General features: G+C 37.2%; 2 protein-coding genes across 11 annotated transcripts in view; one reads left to right on the top strand and one right to left on the bottom strand.

Annotated features, from left to right (window-relative positions):
* Positions 1 to 1,059: 1,059 nt before the first annotated feature.
* On the top strand, positions 1,060 to 18,841 carry OC90 (otoconin 90). Of its 3 annotated transcripts, none has more exons than XM_080581845.1 (13): positions 1,060 to 1,287; positions 1,646 to 1,705; positions 1,957 to 2,131; positions 4,210 to 4,322; positions 5,671 to 5,799; positions 7,283 to 7,324; positions 7,877 to 7,933; positions 9,212 to 9,262; positions 11,648 to 11,785; positions 12,181 to 12,279; positions 12,985 to 13,159; positions 13,745 to 13,851; positions 14,310 to 18,841. In XM_080581845.1, exons 1-13 carry the CDS (start codon positions 1,281 to 1,283, stop codon positions 14,642 to 14,644), a joined length of 1,488 nt encoding a protein of 495 aa, XP_080437971.1. In that variant the 5' UTR covers positions 1,060 to 1,280; the 3' UTR covers positions 14,645 to 18,841. The 3 variants fall into 3 exon arrangements, with proteins under 3 accessions (XP_080437971.1, XP_080437970.1, XP_080437972.1); XM_080581844.1 differs by having other exon boundaries at positions 9,209 to 9,262; XM_080581846.1 differs by having other exon boundaries at positions 1,060 to 1,304; positions 9,209 to 9,262.
* EFR3A (EFR3 homolog A) overlaps positions 17,795 to 25,881 on the bottom strand; it is an 83,257-nt gene continuing 75,170 nt past the window's right edge. For 6 of the 8 annotated variants that reach the window (XM_080581841.1, XM_080581840.1, XM_080581839.1 and 3 more), the window contains 4 exons: positions 23,492 to 23,540; positions 22,234 to 22,337; positions 21,581 to 21,630; positions 17,795 to 20,796 (listed from right to left, as the gene is read on the bottom strand). In XM_080581841.1, coding sequence (XP_080437967.1) covers positions 20,691 to 20,796; positions 21,581 to 21,630; positions 22,234 to 22,337; positions 23,492 to 23,540 — 309 coding nt within the window. In that variant the 3' untranslated portion in view covers positions 17,795 to 20,690. The remainder of the gene's footprint in view (positions 20,797 to 21,580; positions 21,631 to 22,233; positions 22,338 to 23,491; positions 23,541 to 25,881) is intronic. The other 2 variants (XM_080581842.1, XM_080581838.1) reach the window with 1 other exon arrangement.

The following is a 25,881-nucleotide window of genomic DNA, read 5'->3' as shown; positions in this document are numbered from 1 at the left end:
CTTTCAGAGAAAAAATGGACAGAGTTAATAATGCCAGTTATTCTGAGAGATAAGCTATGTCATTATTTTAAAATCTTTTATTATTCAGTCTTTAGATATTTGAGCCAATAAATACCCTTGAGTTTTCATCTGTTAATATAATAATAATAATAATAATGTTAAGTTTAAATTTATTTAAAGTAACAAATTCTCTCCTAAAAGTGTACAGAAAATAAGAACAAGGAAAATATGTGGGACAGGCAAGAACGAGTACTATATTTCATCCTAATTCAGGACATTATAGAAAAAATTAAAAGTGCAGAAAATATACTATAGCATCTTCAAATGTGAAAGAAAAAAAAAAAAAAGACTATTGACTTAAGAAAGAAATAGCCCTATGAAGAAACTGTAGGCAATAAGGTCTCAGCAAAATCAATCTGAGAAGCTTCTGCTTTTATACGAGAAGGTCTGTCTTTTCTGTTTGTATCATTTAGCAAACATCATTTTGGTGGGAAAAATTATTGACCTGACCCGTTAGCTAAATGAAGAGCAAAGGCTTGAAATAGTTGGAGATGTATCTAGACAGTAAACCCTTATGCATCCTGGTGAAACAGCAAAGTGAAACATCAAGTGGAGAAGCACTTAATATGTCTAATACAAAAGCTGTCTCACGGTCTATAGAGTAATGGCCTGGAAGATGTATATAATGCTACAGAGAAGGTAAATCAGCTGCTGCTTCTCTCCATAACCCAGCACTGATTCCACCTAAGCTCTATCCACCAGGCTTTGAGTGCTTCTCCTGAACTCAAGTACTGGACTCACAGCTCTGCTGGAAGGAGACTTCTAAAGAGGCACACAGCAAACACAGCTGCGGAGACGGCTGTGCAAACCTCTTGACTTCCAACAGATGAAGAGCACAGGGTTACAAAGCAGAAACAACTGGGACAATGCAAGTAGTTGGGCAACTAAGGCAATTTTATGATAATAAATAACAATAAATAATAAATAAATAAAAATAAATAAAAATAAATAAAAATAAATAAATAAATAATAATAAATAACAAAAATAAATAACAATGATAATAATAATTTCCAACAGGTGTTATTGTTCAGAAGAGCACAGGAATATGAGGCTGAGCACATCCTCACTAGCACTACCACAGTTTAACAGAGGCTGATTTTTGAGTTGAAGCCAATGTGACTTACTGGTATGCTTCTGGACTCCCCAGGGTGTACATAGAGCTAAGCGTTTCATTGCTTTGCAAAATCAGCTTGTTGGTGTAGAAAAATATTCAAAATGCATGCAGTGTATGTGTCATAATGAAGTATGTTATTGTGTTTTCAATTTATTTTTTTTTCTTCTCAAATTTGTTTGCTGAGGTAGGTGGCCAAGAATTGGAGCCACCGATATTTCTGCCAGAGCTTCTTAACACACCTGAAAGAATCTTGAGTAAGAATGTTTTAAGCTTTATTTTCTATCATATTGCACTGTAATGGGGAATGACTTGTGCCCCAGAACACTGTAGGGAAGCATGCAGTTAGCAAATAGCTGGTAACTCTTATCTCAAAGTGTTTAGACAACAGAAGCAAGGCCCGGGGTGCTCTGGGGGCCATTCTTGTCACCTACTATTTTTAAATGTATATGATTTTTTTTTTTTTCATTTAGACAATGCCACATTATTGAATGGAGTCTTTCAAAATGTGGAAAGCGTTGCATTATTTTTCGGTAAGTATGTGTTCCAGTTGTACTTCAGCTGTGGAGTTTGTTTTTATATATACTGAAAAGGGATGAGGATTTTTGAGGCTGTAGATTTCTTCACAGACTGTAATAATACTGAAAACTGCTTGATGAAAATTGCTTGATGCCCCCGTGTTAGTGCCTTGTTTAGGCTCTGCTTTCACGATCCCACCACCCAGGTGTGTCCCACGCCTGGCTCACCTCCGTGCATCAGGCATTTACGGCTGCTCTCTTTCCAGACTGCCTGGGTTCTCGCTTCACCTGGCTACAGTCCATCTTCACTAACTTCCCTGCCCTGCTCAACTTCGTGAACAAAATGAAGTGTGTTAGTGGCTTTTGTCCCAGGGATTTTGAAGACTATGGCTGCTCTTGCCGGTTGGAGATGGAAGGGCTCCCTGTGGATGAAGCCGATGAGTAAGTCTTATCCATGTCGGATGTCCTGAAGCATAACACGTGCCTATATGATTTAAGGACTTCACCACACTGCAATGTGGAGGCACACTTCCTAGAAATAAAAACAGCCTCCCGCACCTGCATATAATTTCACCAGTGTAATCCTGGTGGCACAGCTGGTTTAAAATGGTGGTGAAGAATGGCCACCCATGCAATAAAGTAAGCTTCAAACCCAGCTTCTTGGCATCTCTTACACAGAGGTCTCTAAATTCTGAGCATACCTTTATGAACAAAACCTCATTCATTTCTTTGTGATGGGGAACTGTGTCTTACCTTGAAATCACACTCTGGTGCCAAAACTCGGAGGGCCTGCTAATAAGACAAGTGGGAGAATGTGAATCTGAGCTTCTCTGTGGGTTTACAGCCCTACCAAACTGCTGTTACTGGGAGATGGGTATCAGCAGTGTAAGCACATGTAGACTTTAATGGAAATGTTGGCATCTGGGGGATTTAAGCATCAACAGAACCAGGTTACAGCTAAGTGTGACTTCAAGTGGCAGTTAAGAGGTTAAGTAAATCTTGCTCTGATTGTCTATGTCAAAGACATGAGACACTGGGCAAAGAAAAGAGCAATATAGCTCAATGTCTCTTCCAGGTACCATGCACTCAGAACAAAACGATCCAAACTTCAGTCTGTGCTTCGGGAGATACTGCTCCAGACCCTTGTTGGGCTAGCGAGAAAAAATGTAACATCAAATCAGGACAATCAAATGGCTACATAAGTTTACCAGCGGGAGTTAGGAAAATAAATTAAAAGAGAATTGAGATTCATCTATGTCTAAATAGGAAAAAAAAAAAAAAAGTACTTACAGCAATGCAATGAAATAATTTCTTGAGTGAAGACACCAATGGCTAATGCCTATAGCTAGACGGAAATTAGTCCATCCACTTTCCAGCATGGGATGGCTGGGAAAATGCAGATGTAACCCTGCTACTGGAAAAAAAAAAGCCATGGGACTTCTCATGATAGGTTTTCTGAATAAACACAATGACATTCTGTAATGAGAGTTTGAGGCAACTCAATGGCTTGATACCTGAAGAGCTGAGCACCTGGGCTTTTGCTCCACTCAGCTTCCTTTCAATGCAGAGCAGCACCAGTACAGAAAGAGCACAGAGGTGTTAGCAGTCCCTCAGAGAGGTTTCCCTAGCTGCGTGGCAACCCCACTGCAGTTTGCAGCAAATGTAGACTGATGATTCTTTTGCCACTGGCACAGATACGGTCTCTTGGTTTAACACACTCTCCCAAAAAGCGGCTACTACTCATCTTTCTGAGAAGTGAAGAGAGAATTGATGAGAATCTTGTTTTGCTTGAACTTTCATTGCTATTCACAGCTACGGTGGCCATGCAGGTGTTTGAGGTTTGCTTGACAGCAGGTGTGTAGGACAAGGCAAGGTTTCTAGCTGCCTGCATAGTGTAGTGATAGGAGAAAGCTTCTTCACTCTGCTGTGAGAAACACATTGAGGCCCGGCCCCTTTCCATGACTAAACAGTTTATTTTAATTTTGATTGTTGCACTGAGGGGAAAGAACAAGAAAGAGATGATAACACCTCACCCATTTATAGAGTCCCAATGAGACACAGTGATTCACAAGGTGCTGCAGAGACCTTTACCTCCGAGTGCTGGGTCCTGCATGGTTCTCCAAATCTGAAGTGAGAGGCTTTGAGCCAGGGCTAGAGCCAGGACCTCCAGAGCCAAGCTGTGGGGTTCTGTTTGGCAGTGTGCTGTGAGCAGATATTTGGGCATTTGCAGTAGATTTTTTTTACTGAAATTGGCTCTAGCATCTTTGTAGGACCTCAACTACTGCAGCAGTCGTGAAATGCAAGCATAATGTCCCACAGCCTGCAGACCTGTTCCCACCACTGGGTTTTGCAACTGTAATTATCCCACCAGACTGATTTGGGTCCACACTGTGGACCCTTTTTCTCCTTCGGCATCTTTTGCATTCCTGTATGGGAGTGCCAGCCAAAGCATTGCAGGCTGATCTTGAATGGAAAAGAAAAATAAATTTTCTGAACTTTGTGTTATTTCACTCTTTAAGATGCTGTTTCCAGCACCGCAAATGCTACGAGGAAGCAATGGAGATGGAGTGCACATGGGACCCATCAAAAATTTCTACAGATGTCAGCTGCTCTACTGAAAACCTGACCTGTGGTAAGGCTAACCTATCACAAAAGCATAATACTGGAGCCTCACCGTGGCTGAGAAGTTCCCTCTGGTCTATCTACTTAAAAACACACATAAATTAAGCATAAACCATCTCTGTTTGTGGATTCTTGAGGGATTAAGTGTTCTGCTCGGGGTGAATGGCAGTAGGAATATAAGGAGGTATCAAAGCCTTGCTAAGCAGGAGAGCTGAGGTGCAATACCCAGAAATTTATTGGGACTCCTCTAACTGGCAGCCTCCTGATGAGGTTTCCAGGCTTCCCTGACATTGCAGGACCACAGAGCATTGCTTGAGGTATCTCCACACATCAGGAATGGAGGTGATACTGAGGAATGACCTGAAAAGCAGTGCTCCTTCTGAAGTTTTACCTACAGGGTCACATATACTTCTCAGGTACAACAGCACCAACAGCAAGGGCAGAGTGACCATGCTGTTGTGAAAGGAGCTACTCCGGGCAGTACTAGTAAAATCTCAGCAAGTGTAGAGTGTCCCTAATTATTTTAATATAATTTCTGACCTATTTTTGGTGCTCAGAAAAGGCTATATTCTAGAACAGGATTTGGGGTTACCAGCAAAGAAGAGCAGAATCACAAAACCAAGAACTTCACAGCTTGTTTAAATAATGATCTGATCCAATTTACACTTTCTTGTTCCAAATGAAAACCATTTTTGTTTTCTGAACCAGTCTATAAATACCCAAGCACATTTAAGCATCAATAGTGTTTTCTCTAGCTCTTTCTATGCTTAATAATCAGAAAACATTTTGTTCAAACTAAAAAAAAAAAAAAAAGAAAAAAGAAAACTAAATGAATAGTCCCTGTCAAAAATGTGAAAGATGTGAGAACCCTCTGAAAGATCAATGTTTTCTGAAGCTCTGAAAGGTAGAAGACTTTGAAGTGGGGAAAACAGTATTTTTCAGGAAACTCTCTCATAGCCTTTATAAGGAGCAAAACACATTTTATATGAAAGACTTCGCCTGAAGACTGTGAAGTCCTGGGGTTAGGCAGACTATTTTAATGAAGTCTGTGAAATGTCAAACTCAGTATCAGCTGGCTTAAGTTTTCCATGGAAAAATTAGACGCAGCAAAGCCCTGCTCTGCGCTCCTTGCTGCTCTGTAGTAGGAGCTGCTCCAGTGCTCGATGCCAGCCGTGCAGACTACACGGAGCCGTGTTTCAAAACCAAACTACAAAACGTGAACGTGTTTAACGTGAAGAATCACAGTATAAATAGGTATGCGCTAATGAATATAGACACAAGCCTTACAGGGAGGAAAAACAGGTGGAGGGAAAAGATATCTCAATAGCACCTCGTCTGGATTTTTGTTTTACTTCCAGAAACCGGGGATCCCTGTGAACAGTTCCTCTGCACATGCGACAAAGATGCCATTGAGTGTTTTGCGAGCGCACATATTAACTCGTCCTTGAATGGGCTGGATGTCTCCCTCTGTCCATCTCTGGTTACAGGTAACAATCAGGATCTGACCGACTGCTCCCTCCTGCCAGCTTCTCTGCTGGCATCGGGTTTGACCCAAGGTGAAGGAAGCAGTAGCTGGGTGGTTTCCTGCACTAAATCTGGCTGTCTGTCCTGTTCTCCATTTCATGTGCCCTTTCCATTTACTGCTACTCAAATTAACATAAAAAGAGAAGAAAAAGGCAGGCTAATTGCCATACTGGAGCAAGGCCAGGAGAGGTTACCAAGCCAGCGAGGGGGCTGGAGCACCTGATGGAAGAGGAGAAGGCTCAGGGGGGTCTTATTGCTCTCCTCCACTACCGAGTGGAGGTGTGCAGAGGTGAAGGAGCCAGACTTCTTGGAGTTGCACAGGGACAGGACAAGAGGCAAGAGACACAACCACAAAAGGGAAAGTCCAATTAGACGTGAGGGTTTCTCTACTTTTTTTAGGAGGCTCCTGCCAACCTGACTATTGGGTGCTCCTTAGGGTGATAGCAGCCTGCTGAGGTCACCAGCAGGAATGCCAAACTGACAGTATTGCTAGCTAGATCTCTCCCTAAAGCATGCAAAAAGTAATTGGAATGGAAAAAAAGAGACCCAGTCTGCTCTGTTACTTGTTTTCCATTATGGAAGGAAAAATCCCCTATAAAGGTGAAGGGGATATTTATCTCCATTGTCATACACTGAACTGTGCTCTGTAGCTGAAATTACAACCTGGTAAGACTGAATACCTGGCGTGTGGGAACAGAGCTGGATTAAAAACTTAATTCATATGGATTGCAACCAGAGCATGGCAGCGGGAGGACCTTCAAACTCCCAAGCTGAGCCAGATGTGAAAAAGCACTGCTAGTTTTTCTGATCCCTTTGCTTAAATTTGTCAATGTTAAGGACAGCTATATGAATTTAGGGCACTGCATGTGTGCATCCCCGAGTGAAGAGGTCACGGGAGAAGAAAATGCCACAGCAAAGTTTGCATCAATGCCAGAAAATTGTTTTGTGTAAGCCAGTAATCTTTCACTGGGATCAGATGACTCTAATATAAAGTATGGCAGCTCCAACGTGTTACAAATAAAAGAGAAATTGTCAAGTGTTAACAGGAAAATCATGCTACTCTTGCTGATAAAGACAGATAACATCTTATTTCACTGAATACCTCCACTAATTTTAGGCTCCTGATTTTAATGCTTAGTGAAAAAAAATAAATCCTTTGAATGAAACATTTTAATTTAGTGTTTGCTCATATTATTATCTTTCTGTGTCTGTTCTGTCCAGCTCAGGCTTTGGAAAAAAAAAATCTATCTGACAAACTTCTAGGAAAAGTATTTTTGGAGATTCGTTATTACAGAGAAAATTTGAATGAGATAGGGATATATTTGCCTAAACCTTTGCTTTAATAGGAATAAATTCACTGAACTCCTGTTTTGTTGTACTATTGAGATAAAATGTTGACAAAGCCCTTTCTCACACTTTAGTCTCTGAGAGCTTTCTCCTTTTCAGAAACAACTAGCAAGAGAGAGCTGACAACACTTCACACGGAGGGTATGTCCTCACCTCTTTAACTCTCTGACTGGAGTATATTAAATCAAGATGAATGTATACACTGAGAAAAATAAATCGAGTATTTAGGAAGCTATGCTTCAGTAAGGTTCCTAGCCAAGTGGTTGGATTAAAACATTTTTCATGTTTAAATATTTAATTCTTATGCTCATACGTTCACAACAGGACACGTATTTAAGTGTTTGCTGAAATGAGAATGTAAAGAATGCTTATTGCTGATTAGTTTTCTTGTTTAAATTAAAACTGTGATAGAGACTAAGGGCTTTTCCTAACTGTAATGTACTTCTTTGAGTAGGATTTGTTATCAGCAGTCAATAGATACTAAGGAAGTATTTTAATAGTCACTTTTACAATAATTCGGTTCATACCTGCTATATTTATATTATAAATATAGCCCTATGAAAAGTACAAATATAATAATAATTGGAAATAAGTTTCATTCTGCTGACTCTGACCATGTTACGCCAAGCTCCTGTCTAACAAGCATCCTAAACCATGATTCTCTTTGCAATAAGAATGCTTTTATTTTTGCAGAGTTCCCTCATCATAGGACTGACAAAACACTGGCTGTAACAGCATCCATGGAAGAAGGTTTGCAACTAACAGTGCAAGAAGCACTGCTTTCAGCTCCCAAAAGCTGGAAGAACAAAACAGAAGAACAGGCTGTTTGTTTTCTTACAGCCCTTCTAGAGGGTCGGATGTAAAAGTAGACACAGTGTTTTGGCAATCCAATTCAAGACTGAATGAGAAGGTGCAATTTTTCAGTTTGTGTGCTCAACGTGCTTAACCGGTGTTTACACAAAGTTTCCCAAGGGCTGAGATTGAGAACTCTGTGGCAAAACCTGCTTTCATCAGAACAGACCTTTATTCCCTGGGAAGAGAGGTTGTAGAAGTGTGGGGGGGTGTCTGGCAGCGCCGTGCTGCGTGGCTGCCAACCGCTGCACCCACAGCCAGTTGCATGCTCCTTGTCTTTAAAAAGAGGTTTAGTCATACAAAATGAAGCAGTATCTATGTGCAGTATTTGCACATCTGTACCAGTCTTCCCCCAAACCAATTACTCATGCTCTCTGAACCGGCATAGTTTATGATAAAGCTCAATATATTGCCCAGGGATAAAAGCCTGTAATAGAAATTTTAGAAAGCTGAACTTATAACACAGATAACATATCTAGTCAGACTGCAAAGGACATATTTGGAGAACCATTTCCATTTAACTACTTGTGTCCCCATTTTAAACCATAGGAGCTTCACCATTGCTGCATGAACTGCATTAAGCCAAAGCTAAACACTCTGCAGAAATGCATTCAAAGGCAAAGACCTACTTCCTTATATCACAACGTCCTAAAACACACAAAGAAGATGCAGAGATGAATTTCTGGATCACCTGAGAGCTCTGTTTATACTTTATCAAAAATAAGCTGATACTTGAAAATCAGCATATGAGGTAAAGAAATAAATCAGAGGTCAGGGAAGGGTTTGGGTTTGTAGCTGCCCATACATTTTTGATTTTCAATGCAAACACAAGGTGTTCACAAGGAGCGTAGCATCTGTTCTGTGCACAACAGTGGGATTTTACACCTAATTCTCTTCAGTGTAGTCTGTCAGCTGGATTTAATAGGGAATTTTCTGCTTCAGTCATATTTATGTTGCTTTGTTAGTGGAAAGCACATTATTCAAAGGTACAATGAGCTTATTTTATATCACTTTGTCTGTAACAATCAATGCACTGCAGAGAAAACCTGGCACATCTCCATGCTTGAAATGCTGGGGGTCTTTCCTCCTCTGCTGAAAAAGCTCTTCTCATCAGCTTGACTTTTCATAAGTCTGTGCTGGCAACTTGTCTGAGTTTACATTTTCTGTCTTCAGCAGTGACTTCTTTTGAGCCCAAGGATATGGTCCTGGGGACTTTCAATGCAGAAGGTAAGAGTCTGCTTATAATTTTGTTGATAAATTGGGCACTTTCGGCTCCAGGTGTTAACAGGCTTTGGTTTATTAGGCTTTATGGTTATCATGAGCAAAAATCTGCATCTCAGGATTTCTGGATAATACCTCTACTTCTTCTGCTGACCTGCATATTCTTGAGCAAACCACTTTATTTCTCCTAATTATCCTCTTTATAAAGAAAGGTTAATAATGATATTTGGTTAAAGTATATAATATTTTCACTAAAAGTCACTCTGGGAACACACTGCAGAGATGCAGCTGGTATCATCCCACTACCACGATGCCTCTGCTTTTTGTCCAGTTATCACAAAGGACCCCAGAGGTACTGCTCCTGCTCCCCCTGTCCCCTTGCTGAAAGGTCAGCGACTCCAAGCTTTTCTTTTCCTTTGACTGGCATAGCAATATATCACCTGAAGCATCACGGTTTGAAATCTACGCGTGGTGAGGACAGGACTGCTGGAGAAGCAAATTTAGATCAGGGTCAGGTCACAAAAACACAGTCAGTAAAATCATTCTGAGAGGTATTTGTTGTTCATTGCCTCCAGCCACTTGTTTGCACTCCTCATGCACATAGTTGCAAAACCTCTTCATGTAATATATTTTCTGATACAATGGTTGATCCTTTAAATTACATTCATAGCATTTGCTGCTTGAAGGGTTCATTTTGATTTTACCTTCTCCTTTAATATATAAAATTTCATGGAACTCTTTCCCGGTCTAACAGCTTTTACACCTTTTACAGTTATTATTGCTACAAGCACACTCACGCCATTAGCCACAGCTAAAAGTAGGTGGAGAACCATGTCTTGGAGGTTTTCAGTGGCCCCTTTTTATGGAAATGAACATTCAGGAAGAAGCAAATACACCAGAAAATGTCAAATTTCATTGAATATGGAGAGAAGGAAGGAGCTGCTTTTTGGCTTAGATTGCACTCTCTAGATAACATTCATGTAGCCCTCCCCAGTCCAGAAAAGTGTCATTGCTGTACCAAGGACTGCTCAGAATCACTGAACTTGAACATATCTGAAAATGCGTGTCTTGTGTTGGAGGTCTGCATGGCTACTAGAAGATTATCTGTAATACCTATTCTTAGCAAAGTGCAGAATATCCCAAACTCCGGTTATATTATCTACATGTAGCAGGAATCACTTTCATTTCAATACATCACTGTCAAACAAAGCATCACGAAATGAGCACCTTGCTGAGCTATTAGGACCAGCATGTTGCTATTGATCCCTTCCCCCATCTTTTCATGGGCTTCCCTGTGTTCTTACTGGTATTTTCACTCTTTTCATCCATTCTCTTATCCTCAGACAGGTTGTTTTCAATGTGTACTAAAAACAGAACTTCAGAGGGATAAAATTAATGAATTTGAGTTGAATCCAATTAATTAGTTAAGCTGGGGTATTTAAAAGGAAGAGCTTTCAAAATGTGGAAACTATATACATAGTCACTTTGAAAATGAAGTATGTTCTTTGTGAAATACCACGTTCTTTGTATTGACATTTAGAAAAAATGAAACCATTTGATTTCCATTTGAAAATAGAGTTTTCATTAACAAATTAGCTTATATAAATAGTGAAATTAAAAAAAAAAAAAGGAAAATAATAAAAAAGATAAATAATCCCCCAATTCAACAAAACATTCCTGGCCAATGCTACAGCTTCACATAATCTAAAAATTAAGACCAGTGTAACTTCTAGGATAAAGAACCTCCCTAAAATTATTCTACTTAACCTCAACTTATTTTCCCCTTGATATTTCCTTCTGGTTACAAAGCAGCAAACCCTGCATTTGCCCAGCTCTGCATCAGTCAAATCATTTTCTACCTTCACTAATGTTGCTATTAGTTTTGGTACCCTCGTATGAAATGGCACTATATATTTTTTTAGGCTATTTACTCAGAAATGACATCTCACGTTATCTCACTTGCACTTCCTCTCTCAGTACGGCTGACTAATCAGCAACCTTTTTTTTTTTTTTTTTCTAGTAACTGGCATAGCTCTTTACCTCTGTATGCAACATACAAAATTTACAAAAACACAAACAGAAACAAAACAAACAAACTAAAAAAATCTAAACAACACCTCCTTTACCTGCCCAGTTTAGCAGTTACCTTGGTCATATTTAACAAGCATAATGATGTTTTTTTTTTTTTTTCTGAAAGGCAAGAGATGTGAAGCAGTGACCAGTGTGGATACTCTTTGCTTTTCTAATCTTCGTCTTGAATATTTTTTTTTCTCTATGACCAGCAGTTCACAGAAAACCTGCCCCAGGATATTACCCTGACCTGCTATCTGAAATGAAAATCTGACTGTTTATTGCTCCATGTCTTCTGCTTTTCTCTTTCTGCTTATTCAGGAGAGGACAGATTTTCAGAAGCTGTGGTCCCGGTGGGAGTGAGAACCACCTCCCCAGCAGATGTTAACTCAGTGGAAGTCAAAATTGTCCCTACTGAGAATATTCCTGCAGGCACATCTACACGGATGAAAGGAAAAGGCAAGCACAGGCTGCACTGCATCCGCACTAATGTAATTTACACCACTCTGTTCAGAGCTACCTGAGGAACCAGCATTTCTCACTGACTCGTATAATAACATCGTTTTCTCCCTAGAGCTGATTAGATTACGAAGGATAAAGGGTGTTCAACAGGGAAAGAAGGATACAGGGTGTTCAACACCGAAAGTGGCAGTTCACTCTCTAACAGTGACCAGGAAAACTCACTTAACCATCAGTGAACAGTCTTCAGACTATGAATTCAGCAAATGTTAGAAGACTACCAATTGATTACAGCTTAGAACATGTACTTTTGGTCACATTACTTGTAGAAGAGTTTATTCTAGATTTGCAAATCTAATCTTTACAAGTCTAACCTGTGCACGTGTAATCTCCAGAGACAAGCCCTGCAAGAGGTGTCCAGGGCACAACTTCCCCTGGGGTAGCTGTGGACCTGGCACTGTCTGACAGGGGACCCAATGGACCTGAAGGAAAAGGTAAATGAAGATTATTTTTTTCAGTTACATCTAGTGAAAAATGTAGTTACCTCTAAATTAAAAATTAGGATTGTATTACAGATAAAGATTATAGTTATTCTAAGCCAGTTAGACATATACATATGGACATGTACCATGAAGGAATTGTGCACATCTTAGTTTGAATACACCTTTAATGCTACGTGGAGAATATTTCAAATGAAAAATTTGAAAGGTCAGGACAAAAATTGATTCTTTCAGCACAACTTAGTCACTGCCCAGCTATCACTGTGGAGTTATATAGAGTCATTAGGACTCTATTTTCTGAATTAGCCAAGAGAAAAGCTACTGAATTCTTATTTCTCTCAGATGGATTCGAATGTTCTGGAAGTAATATTTAAATATGAAAGATTACAAAGGGTTTCAAACTACTCTCATTGCAATCCATTTTGATTTGTATTTTATATCTCTGTAGGGAATCTCTCTTTCCATTAAATATTTCCCCCCATTTCTCTTGCTGACTTGCTCAGTGGTATTACAGAAAGCATAGGTCATGGATTGGAGCAATGATTTTGAAATAATATTACATTGTCTTTAAAAATAAATAAATAAATAAACATACAAATAAATAAATAAATGATGGTTCTCAAAACACTTTTATCATCAGAAGAGTGCCCCCAACTGTTGAAAACAAGGTATGTCAAATAACATCTTCTTGCTTTATAGCATGTGAACGATTAACCTTTCTGCAAGAGAGAGGAAATGGAAGAGCGAAGAGGGAGCTGCCGCAGCTAGGAGAAATGCTGTTCTGTTTAACTGAGCGATGCCCAGAGGAATTTGAGTCTTACGGTTGCTACTGTGGCCAAGAAGGCAGAGGTTATCCTACTGATGCACTGGACAGGTGTGGGCTCTTATCTGCCGTTGGCTTCGGGTATTATGGACCAACAAAAATCAGTGTGCCGTTTGCCATCAGTGTGCCATTTACAAATTAACCTTCTCCTTAGGTGAAAGTTGTAACAGCTGGGAGCCACGTGGGGTCTAAGTACAGTGAACAGCACACAAAATTTTCCTGAACTTGCACACAAATAAAACTACCCACACATGATAAAGTAGACTAGATCAAGGCTAGCGAAGGCTCTGGCCGTCATCTTGAAGTTTTCAGATTTTTAGCCGATAGCGTTTGAACACGTCAAGACAGTGCTAATGGAGGATTGGGCCACAGTTGCAATTTCTATTTTAAATCTTGAATTAAACTATCAAACAAAACTATACCACCTTTAAGCATGTGATATCAAAGGAATTAGGAAGGTGGTTGTAAAGTACAGATGTTATTTTCTTCTTCTTTATGGAAATTTTTTTCCATGATATGAAAACTGGAATTTCTCAGTTTTAATGGTCATTGAAAATAGATAAAGTAATTGTGAATACACTGTGATTGATGCAGAAAAATGAAATATTTTCCAGTTACATTTACTGTTTATTTTAGGTGCTGCTTCTCTCATCACTGTTGTATGGAACAAGTTAAGAAGCTTGGATGCCATGCAGAAAGAACTTCAAGATCTGAAGTTGTATGTTTTGATCACACGCCAAAATGTAAGTTTGGGTTAGAGGACATTTCTTATTTTCTGATGACAGTGTATCCAAGTATTACAGACTGGATACCACCATACCTGTGACGTGCTAGAGCTGAGTGGGGAGTCAGAAAAAAACGGGTTACAAAATTTCATCAATGCTTACTCCAAAGCTGAAGTATTTTTCCTATTTGAGGTAAAGACTATTACATCACTGTGCATAATGTGATTGGGTCAGAATGAGAGAATTGCATTCATATTTATTGACTGCAGACAAAGGACACCTCTTGGTGTCTTTATATTCACAAATTCAGCAAAAGCCAGTCACAGCTTTAGCTGCTCAGACCTCAGTGTCAGGCGTATTTAGATGATTAAAGGTGAATTTGAAAATTTTAGTTCAAAGCTCATCTACCTGTGTAAAATTACATGTTGACTACTTGTAACTGCTTTTGAATATTAATTTTGAATTTTCTCTTTCAGGTATTGGTTGGAGTCTGTGTGAGAAACTCCTATGTGCTTGTGACAAGACGGCAGCCGAGTGCATGGCTTCTGCCTTCTTCAATGAAAGCCTTAAGTTTCCACAAGGACAAGCGTGCCAAGAGGAGAAAGTCTCATGCCGAAGCGGCCCTTACGAAAGGCCTTCAGTCGGCACAGAAACGGGCGCTGGGTTTTCCAGCTCTGAGGAGAGCAGCGAGGAGGAAGGTCCCCTGTGGAGCACGTTCAGGAGAGCAAAGAGAGAGACACGTGGAGTCCTTTTGGAGACCCCAGGACCGGGCAACATGAAGGCAGATAACCAACCACGGCCGCTTCCTTGAGAAATGGCACGGGGAATTCCACAGCCAGCCCTGGTGTACCTTACTCTCTTATCACTCTGCACGCAGTTTTACATTTTCCAGCACACTAATGACATAATCATAGGCTAGGTATTTAAAGCTAAGATGTATTCTCCTTTCCATAGTGAAGTCATCACTACAGAACATCTATGTAGAGAAGCTGTTACCTTAAGTAATTACTTGGCAGTATTCTGCATAACTGTATTTGATTTCTGGTCAAAGCTCTGGTTTTTGTTCTGATCAAAGACCGATTTTTCTTAACTGTGTAGTTGGTTCAGACTGGATCGTACTGATGGTGGCTAAGTATTTCAGCTTTTTAAATAAACCAATCTGCAACTACTCCAAGTCCTTCTGCAGACATTACTCTTTTACTGAGCAAAGCAGGAAACAGAAGAAAAGCTTAGGTAATTACATTAAAATGTGTTCCTTCTTCCCTAATTTGAATTTTCACCCCACAGAATTTCTGCTGGGCTGCTAGAACACGGCAATAAAAGGTATATTCTTTGCCCCAACCCTGGGTACTATGCATAGTTATCTCCAGTTTTGAGAGATTTCAGGATGTTTAAGGTTCTACTTTCTGGGATCAGCTAAAACTAGTGTATAGTATCTAATGCAAAACCAGAGTAAAAAAAGAGTAAAAAAAAACTAGAGTAAAAAAAAAAAAAACTAGTCGTACCTGTCTCAACTTTGCCTTGGAACTAGGAAGGCTTCTAACAATTTTCACACTTCAATTTTCTTAACAAAGGCAGGCTTTTATTATTGACTGAGAAGAAATATGAAAAAGCAAATTAGGAAGCAATTTCATGTTTTAATAAACATTAAAAGCTTTCCAAATTTCCCTCTCTCTATAACCTTCCCCCACGACAAAAGATGACCACTAACATTTCTTGGATGACCAGGACAAAAGATGACCACTAACAAAACCAGTTCCTACAAACTGCCTGGTGATTCAGTTGTTCTCAAAAGTCTAATGTTCTTGTCTATAATCCCACTTTAAAAAGTCTAATTTTGCTATAAAAGTATTCATTACAGATCAATGACTCTAACATAATGCTGGAGACAGAAATGCTGCCCATGTTCCTCCATACCATGAAGTACTTAACTGGACCACATCATTTTGGTCTCCTTTTGCCAAGTTGGCACTGCGACTACAGGTGAAAATGCAACTGAATGCTCTTGAGCAAGTAGTCAACACTACAAACCTCTGGTTAGTCATATTCCCTCTTTAGCATTTTTCCTGCATTAAAAACTGGAAAGGATTAGAGCAGTGCTCATCCATTTCTGTGCAGTGCTGAGGATGAAATTTGCACAATGCTGATACATTTACTCATTCCAGAACTGGAACTTCTGAGTTATCAGCCTTTTATCATAGTGATGGAAAACTATTTCTGTATTTCAGAGCATTTAGAAATAAAAACGATAATTAAAAGGTCAGATGGCTAATTACCCGAAACAGGGAAAATTGGCCTTTAAACAAGTGAATTGCACAAGTTGCAATTAAACAAGTGCATCGCTACTTAATAAAACCACAAGCTCATTTCTCTGATTGATGAAAAAAGTGCTGCTCCTCTGAAGCCTACATTTAAAATACACACTTAAGAGAAAAAAAAAAATCCCTTTTGGCTAATTATTAGAAGCTAGGATTACATTCATGGTTATACAATCAACACAAGCATTTATTCACTGAAATACGTCATTTTTGTTTAATTTCAGAGATAGAGATAGATCATTTGAATCAATCAAGTAACAAAGATTACATTATAAATATGCTGTTATTTAGGTGATGTTGTAATTAACTGCTGTGGGAGTTTTTTTTTCAGTATCTCATTTCAGGAAAAAATTAACTTTGAAATTGTTCCGTAATTACTACCATAAAAGCTGTGTTGATAAAGAGTAAGTTGAGCTATGATTAGCTATATTCATTCTCAGAGATCAGCTCTAAAAATAAAAATAAATAAATGGAACAAAATGAGGGAGAAATCATAGCTTTTTTTCTTCCCTCATTCTCTCTGTAACTTTACACTACAGTTTTAAAAGATTTGGGACATACTTGGCCAAAACCAAATTGCATCCACAAAGCAAACAACTAATTGCTCATTTAAAAAGATTTTCTACTTCATTAGATACCAGTTTACTTATTTTTAAGCACATAGTCTTCGTCTGCAACCTGCTATAGAAACAAAGACTTGGGAAACTAATTTTATGAACAACTTGACATCATTTAGGAAGACTTTGAAACCTCTTTGGAAACTTTGAAAGACAGTACTATTAAGGTGTACTGGACATCTTCAACACAGAGTTATTAAAATTGGTAGCAATGAATGAATTAAGTCTTTCATACAAAGGCAAAAATCTCTTCTTGGTTAGATTCCAGACAAACTCCCCCAGGCCCCAGAAAGTAGTCAATTACAAGTCTTGGTTTTGTGTTACAAGGTTGATGACCATGCATCTTAATAGAAGGTTCTGAGATCCACGATAAGCCATAATAACAAACAGAAAGAACATGCCTACCCTATTATCATTTTGTAAATATACTCCAAATGACTGCAGAAATGAAGAACAGAGGAACAAGTTAAAAAAAATGACAATATAAACCTGCCTATATCTAGAATATGTCTTATGTGAGCAAGAGAAGGTCCCAACGTCCTCAAAGTAAAACAACAAGAAAGTAAAATCTTTTTCCCTCCTGTGTCACGGTGTACTTTAAAACCTTGTAAATAAGTGAAGGCTACAAATAAAAGAGGGTAACAAACAGAAACTCAAACCTATTAGATGGCATCACTGTTTGAAAAATGGTACCTGTTGGGAGAATACAGATCTTCAAAAACTCTTGCATCATTCCTTGAAATGGACATCATGATACCTTACCCAGAGTCAGCCCTGAAAAGCATGACTTATCTTCTTGAAGCTTATTTGCCATGAGGAAATGATTTTTGAATTATTGCTTTCTCAGATTTTGGTAGTCTTTGCAGTAGTAATAGTTCAAAAGTAAGTAGTAGTTTAATAATGCTGCAATGCTTTATGTTTGCAAAAAAAGTTGTGTAAAATGAGATTTAGTTTAAATGCCAAAAAAAAAGTTGTAAGTTTTAATTGAAAACACTAAAAATCAAATGACACCTTAGAGAAGACTTATTTTAAATTTTGGTTTACTTTATTGCTTAAATATAGATTGCACAGTGTGTTCTTACATTTATTGAACTGGTTCATTACATACAGTACAGAATATATGACCATCAGAACAACAGACAAATTAGCCCTACTCTGATTTTGGACAACAGGCTATTTCTATTTTTTGAAATTAACAAGGAATTCATTTACTTTAAAAGTGACCCACTACCAAAAGCCATAATTTTTCAAAATGACACCATGGGAAAGAACTCAAAGCAAAAGCTGGCATACATTTGAACTGGATACCAATGTATAAACACTGTGACACTACTCAATGTGTTGCAGATAATACAGGGCCAGTACGCATATGGAGCTTCTAAGTTCTGCAACTTGTGTCAAGAACATAAAGAGGTAAGTGAAACAAAGCAACATTATTGTAAAACAGCACTCTTAACTCATTTGGTTTCATTCATCATCACCATATTAAAATAGCTTTCAAAACAATACATTTTACATTGACTCCCATCTTTCAGCTGTCTAAAACGGCCAGAGTGAACCAGTTATCAACTTACAGACTCCCTGAATTTCCAGAAAGGAAGAAATTAAATATCATGTGAACACAGAGTGTTACAAGCTCTTCAGTCCCTGCACAATACCTGCAAAACACCTGCATTTCCCAAACAAAGCTAGATTGAACATTGAAAACATGGAAACCTATGATTTGCATAAATGATACTTCATAGAACAGAACAGAAAATGAAATGCTGGATTCAGTTATTTTCACATGCAGCATTCATGCAACAGAATTCAATCACTGAAACAATCCTGTATTTACAGCACAGTCTGCATACTGCAAGAGTGCAAACAGAAGTACATTCTTTATTTCTGATTCTTTAGACTTTTTTTTTTTGTACAAAAGTGCACAGTGTTATTCTTAAAAATGACAGTGGATAAGTGTTTTACATTGTAACTCTAGGTTAGATTTACTCTTTAAAAAATTACACTCTTCATATAGGCCAAAAAACTATTACATTTTACCGTAAAAAAAAAAAAGAAAAGTGAAAACTAAAAGCTAGAGTGACAACGACTCCTAATTATGTGTAGACTGTGGTCTGATCAGGCTGATACGCTGCAGCAGTAAAAATCACAACGGAATGCTGTAGATAAGGGGCTGTTTCGTCATCCACTAACAGCTGTGATTTCACTGTTAAACTGAAAAGAAGGTCTCAATTACCTTTTGAGCTTTGCGAATGCTTTCTGAAAGTATCAGCATGTTATCTCATAGGTTTAAGTAGCTGAAATTTCGCTGTTGTCACATTAGACTTTTAAAAGTAGTCTAGTGGAATGCTTACTGTACTACAGTTCGAAAACCTACAAATCTGCTTTACAGTAGGTTTGCAAATGCCCCAAACAGTCAGCAAATTAGCTGGCCTACTTGACACAAAAAAATAACCACTCAGCTTGTACACTTACGCAATCATAGATTAATTTAGATCGGGACTTCTGAAGGTCATCTAATCAAGCCCCTGCTCGAAGCAGGGCTAACCAAAGTTAGATCACTTTGTTTGTGGCCTGATCTTTGTTTATATAAATGCTGGCTACTTCAAATGTTTGACATTTGAGACTGTTCATTCACGTTTGTGTTGCTTCAGATTCAGATAGACTAAGGGACTTCAAGCTTGTGATTCACAGCATCAGCTATTACTGCCTTTTTCTTTTTACCTGCAGAATTTAGTGAGTCAAAGACAGCCTTGACAATTATCATCAAAAGCTCACTGATTTACTGTATCAGTTTTATTTTATTTACATTTGAATAGTATACTCAGATACATAAACCTATGAAAGTCAGCACATTTTCCTTATATCTAGAAAGATCTGAGAAATGAAACAAAACCAGACAAACAGATACATCTCTAAAAAAAATGCTTTTGCTTGAAAACACATGTAACAAATTCCTGGTCTTTAAACAGTTTCATCCATTTTTCTTTCAATTTCTAAAACATCATTAAAAAAGCTGTAATAAATGACAGAGAAATATCCCATAGAATATAATTGTAGTTTCTGTATTTATGATTTAAAATGCCCTCAGTTTATTTTTTGCTATACTAAATATATTTCTCATGTATTTATACTAAAACAGAGTAAAATACTACTGCATTTTCAAAAGTACAGTCTGTAAACTATACACTTTAAGACGTGAAAAATATTGCACAATTCAGTGTTTCAAGAGGAAATTTCTCCTCTCTTACGTAAAGCAGTAGCTCTCAGCAAGAAACACAGGACATATACTGGAGTGTATTTAGAGTATATATCTAAAAGGCATATTATGTTATGCATTAGAACTACTTAACAAGTGTCCATTCTTTCATTTACTGTACTTGAACACATGTAAGGTTTTTTTTTTTTATCCATATATTCCAAAACAAACAAGTTAACTAACTGTAACAGCAGGAACCAAAGGGAGCTAGGCCAGCGCTCCACTGTTACATATATTAAGATGAAAACAAGCCAAAAGCATTTAGATACATGACTGAGGAGGAGAGGAAAAAAAATAAAAAGGAAAAAAACTTTATAAAGTTCTTCAATTACATTGACTCAAATTAAAGGAATTTACAGAAATACAGATTCCTAGAATAACTGAAATATTCATATACATGGTAAAACATGTTATATATCTGACTTGTACATGTACTGAAACATGAAAACGAAGAAACGTTAAATGAAAACCTAACTTAAAATATATTACAGAAAAAAAACAACAGCAGAGATTCAAGAGTTTGGCTAAAGTAATCTGGTTTTGGCTCATATTCATTATTATTTTGAATTTAGCTTAAATGAAAAACAATAAAATTTGAAAACTCATCTTGCTCTTTCTATTGTACTCTACTCTAAATAATTTCCAGCAGACTTCAGAAGACACTTAATACACACAAAGATCTGGAAACTTCATCTCATAGACTGGAACAGATTGGTAATGAGCATGTCCAGCAGTAACGGTCATTGTTCCCGAGGGGCTAGGTGGAGGACTGCATGAGAAGAACAATCAACATATATAATTATACAGATTGTTGGGTTTTTTTCTAATAACTTTAAACGCTAATATTTAAGAAACAAAAATGATCTGGTTTATTTTTCCCTCAGTATTTTATCCTGTTCCTGAAATTCTAATGACATTATCATGCCTCAGTTTTTAATGGTACTCTTTTCTAAATAAACGTATCAATGATGTTACAGAATTACAAAACTGAATTTTATTACTTACAAATATTATTTACACTGCACCAAAGATGTGCACAAACTCTCTACAATAACGTCATGTAATACTTTGGTTGTTCAATTTCTAAATACTTTCTCAAACAAATGTAACTCTGGGAAGACAATAACGTCCCTTAATACCACTGATATAAATAAAAATAATGTAAGAATGCAAGTATAAAAATATTTCAAATTTGTTAAAATGCAATATAATATCATAAAAGCTCTTCATATTGCTACAATCAGGGGGCAGTTATGTTCTCTTTGATAAACTCTTGAAAAATTTGAATTGATTGATTATACTTTGAAGAGGCATTTATACATGTAGGATTTATGATACTGCATGGTTTCTGGATAATTTCCACTACCTAAAATATTCAAAATAACAACAAGGAAGTCAAAGTGACTCTTTAAGACTACTGTTTTCAGATAAGTCAATTATCTTCTGCCTATTATGTGTGTTTAAGAACACTGTGACATGACCACCTCAATGTAATCACAATTGTTTTATAACTCATTTTTCATTCACCATATTCTTCTTGCATAAAGCCTTACCGAATGGTGAGTTCCAGTATCTGTGCAAGTCTATCATGAAGCAAGTTTGCCTGGAGTAAAAAAAATTAATAATTAACTACTGCATCTTGAACAAAGCTAAAATGAATGTGACACGCCATACTCAGTGTGTTTCACATTGCTACATGGCAAATCTAGGCAGCATTTCCAACTTAGATTTAATTTCCCACTGATCCAAGGATTCTGAGCCCTGAAGAGGCATGTGAGATTGAGTGAGCCTGCCTTGGAACGCAAGGTATTATATAGCAGATTTTGTTGTTGAAGATAGGAGTTGCGTCATTATATACTTTGAATAATTAAATGTATAAATACTGCTCCGTTTATCCCAGGATGAAATAGACTGTGAATCTATGTTTCAAAGACAGTAAGGATAACATTGAGATGAAGAGCATATAAGATTTCCAATCCTTTCCAAATGGTGTAGGAACAACAAAAAGTATACTTTTATAACTGGAATTTCCCGACATAGATAATTATTATTGCAGAGACGATAGCTGAAGACAAAGAACTGGATGCTATTCTTTAGCAACAACAGCAACACTGATATAATATCATAAATCATCTTTAGCCAGCACGTCTCTATAAATGCTTATGCTAGTATCTTCACTACTGTATAACATATTGTAGAAACTCACTTTGGTTTCACATTGTGCTGCAATTTCTTCAAATGGTGCTTTTTGGAACTTTTCAATCACAAGACGCCTTTTTTCTTTTTCTTGTTCTTCAAGTCCATTGTTATCTTTAAAAAATATATATATATAAATGTAATTTTGCCTATCAAGTACATGTGATTTAAATCTCTCAGTGTTTTGTCTTCATTTACATTGTGTTTTTAAAACAAAGTGCACTGCAGAAGCAAACAGGCACTGTATTTGAAGTGATGCAACCATACCCAAACAAGCTGTCAGCTGTCACTGCTTCTAAAGCAAAATGCTGATACAATTTCATGGAGCTGGTTTGAGGATGCCAGTTCTGCCCCTTTCTCACGACGTGCTTAACACTAGGACAGTCAGCCCTACATCTCAGTCAGATGCATCATCTGGACTCCAGACTGCAATTCTCACTCACTGCATCCAGGTTCAGCTTCAAGAGAAAAGAAGGGAGTATCCTCCCTCCCAGCATCACATAGACATGAAGGCAGGATTATTATTACTTTTTTTTTTTTTCATCAGAATTTGGGAAAAGTGAGTTATACCGCCATAGGCTGAGTGAACAACAGCTGGAACTTTCCAGCATCTAACAAATTAAAGTACTTCAGCAGTTAGCTTTGGAAAACAGTCAGACTGAGTTATTGTTTAAAATGTCCATGTTCAATCCCTGTTTTTGACAGAATTTTGGTGGACTGGACAACATTAATTAGTAATTACTTATAGCAGTATGAAATAAGGAAACTTTAATTCCGAGTTCTACTAGCTGGATCACTGTTCAGAAGAATCTTCCTCTAAACACAGCAAATACATTTGTATCAGTACACTAACTCAGAAACTGAGTGTTTTTCAAGTCTTACAATCTGTTTCCTGAATGCACTGAAGACCTAAAAATCTGTCCTTAATAAGTAAAAAAATATTTAAGTTCATTTATAAATAATCACTCAACAGAATTTGAAAATCTCACATTATTTATAGCTTGGTCTGTAAGGGCAAATTTAATAGATGATAGGCACTTCCAGATGGTTTCATTCAGTCACATTAGCTTCAGAGAATGAAGTCACAAAAATTATCAAAATCTCATTTCAGATATTCAGAAATAAATGGCTGAAATTTTAAATCAGTTTACTAGCTGATGAGAAACAAATGTAGTATTTTAATTATGTTATTGTGGCAACATGTTCTCTCTAGTAATTCCACAGTAGTCTAGAAGTATGCTGTTAAACACAATTGTAATAAGTCTTACCAATCGCTTTCTTCAAAGCTTCAAAGGTAATTTCTTCAGTATTATCAACCTAAAGACAAAGATACAAAATGCCTTAAACCTCACTAGCACAAGCTTCGAAAAACTGTGGAATGCAATAAATACAGAAGGCCAAAATAGCTACAAAACATGTTTTACCTTACAAGTTTCTAATAGTTTTATCAGTAGTTTCTACAAAAAACAGTCCATTAATTCTTAATTCTTCGCCATTGGAATGGTTGGCAGTTCTCTGCAAGCAACTATCTTTGTATATTGAGAACTGATATTGCCAGATGCACTTAAAGCCAATCAGCTTATTTATTACAAACCTGTTTCTAGATACCAACAACAGATCAAAATAATCATTCAGGCTGAAGTTTTGTGTCCTAAAAATCACGATTATTTACTGAGGAAATTTTTTATAAAGTGAGATCAAGGAAAACTTTCCAAATTCCTGGTCAAGATGCTCTATAACAACTAATACTGTGGAAAAGGACTTGAATTTTGGTTGAACTCTCCTTTGCGTCAGGAATACACTGTTATGTTTCTTGTACTGTAAACCTCAGTATTGATTCTTAAGACATCTGTTGAGAATAATTAACAACTCCTTCCTGAGACTAGTTGAACTATCAGCAATGTGATACTAAAATATGAGTTGGTGGTTGAGGGTAGAGTAGAAAATTTTTATTGCATTAGACTAACTTTGTACCAGTATGGACTCCAAGAAATTTGTTTATGTTGTAAGCATTGGAGCTAAGGGGCTCTTCATAACAAACTACGTCTGATGCACTGAGAAAATCTGTTAATTTGCCAATATGAATACCCATTTGCTTCTGTAGATGTACTTCATTAGGGATTGCTTGGGGCTGCAAAATTACCAAAGATGCATGAACATTTCTCTGCAGAGCTCCATCTCATCGATCTTTGTGCTTCATTTCTTTACATGGTATTTCTGTATCAAGAAGTCTTTTGTTACAGTGAAACCACCGTGACAATATTAGGGAAGAATGCTTGGACAGGAGAACAGGGTACAGCTGAATATAACAGTTTTCTCAGCTTAGCCTAAATTATTTTAACTCTTCAAAACTAACTATGTGTAAATATTCAGCACCTGTATTTTTCCTTATAAACTCTAATTGTTTAGGATGTTCTAATATAACTTAAGATGAATGATCTGTAAGGTATCAAGATGTTGTATCACCCAGTTCAGAAGACTCTTTAAATTCTTTCTGTTTGTTAATTCATTGACTTGATCTACTGTAAATGAAAAAGCCTTAACAAGTAGTAGCTTTGCTTTTATATCAAGCATTATTTGAGGAAGTGCAGCTGTAAATGATACTTTTCTAACAAATTTTATTGCAGTAGCATTGTATTCTCTACCTCTGAATACATTAATAAACAGGAAAAAAAAACAGCAAAAAAATATTAAACGACAAAAATTAATAAACATTAATAAAATCTCCTTTTAGTCAAATATTCGTTGATAGTGCTAGAGACAGAGTACTCAGGTTTTGAAATAATCACCTTTTATATGATTTATATTTGGTAAATATTGTTGCAGCCTTTCCGATTTCTTAACAGCTGTAACGTTTTCTGGTATCAGCTAGCATTATATCTGGCTGTAGGACTAGCTGCTTTCACAAATGCTTTCCACTTAGAAAAGGAGATATCTACAGAAGAGTCCATCTTCCTAAACAGGATTCACTGACAGCCTTATCACAATGAGAAACTTCAATTGTGCTGACAATTGTGTTTGTGTTGTATAATAGGTATTTTAAGGATAAACAGTCTTCACGCAGTCCTCAGGCAGTGTAGAAACAATACCCTATATCATCAATACTAAAGTTTAAATGAAAAAAAAAAAAAGGTACTTTATCCTCTCAATCATAAAGCTTTATTCTACTTTTCCTTATTGTTTATGTGTGGTGTAAGTTAGGGATATTACAGTTACTAATTTACACAGCAAGAGACTCAGATTTAACACCCTCATGGACGTTTTTCCCTGCTGTTAGGCTATAACCAGCATACCATCTTATGTTGTAGGTGGCCAAAAATTGCCACTATAATGGAACAATAATTAGCAAAAAATTACAAAGCACCATTGCAGAAGGAAAGTTTTGCAAATGCTTGTGAATTAGTTATCAAGGTGTAATCAGCAAATCAGAAAATACCATTTTCCCCTCAGCACAATAAAAAAAATGGAAAGACACCGTTAAGCGATTAAAGGAAGAATTTTTCATTTCACGTCTTTCTGATGAATAAGATTCTTGTTTTTAGAAGATACAAACAGTAATTCATCATCCAAAAGACACTGTACCGCATTCAACTGTGAATGCAAAGATTTTATTCATCTAAAACTGCTATATCCTGTTCCATAAATGGCTATAGATCAA

Source organism: Anser brachyrhynchus (genome assembly GCF_964034855.1).
Source record: "Anser brachyrhynchus genome assembly, chromosome: 2".
Taxonomy (NCBI): Eukaryota; Metazoa; Chordata; class Aves; order Anseriformes; family Anatidae; genus Anser; species Anser brachyrhynchus.
Note: the sequence above shows the minus strand (reverse complement) of the source record. Positions and strands in the feature narration are given on the sequence as shown.

Excerpts from the sequence above, each read along its gene's own strand:
- OC90 (XM_080581844.1), top strand. Across the intron at positions 9,263-11,647 it reads GGGGACTTTCAATGCAGAAG|GAGAGGACAGATTTTCAGAA; the intron begins GTAAGAGTCTGC and ends CTGCTTATTCAG. Across the intron at positions 13,160-13,744 it reads CCTACTGATGCACTGGACAG|GTGCTGCTTCTCTCATCACT; the intron begins GTGTGGGCTCTT and ends TGTTTATTTTAG.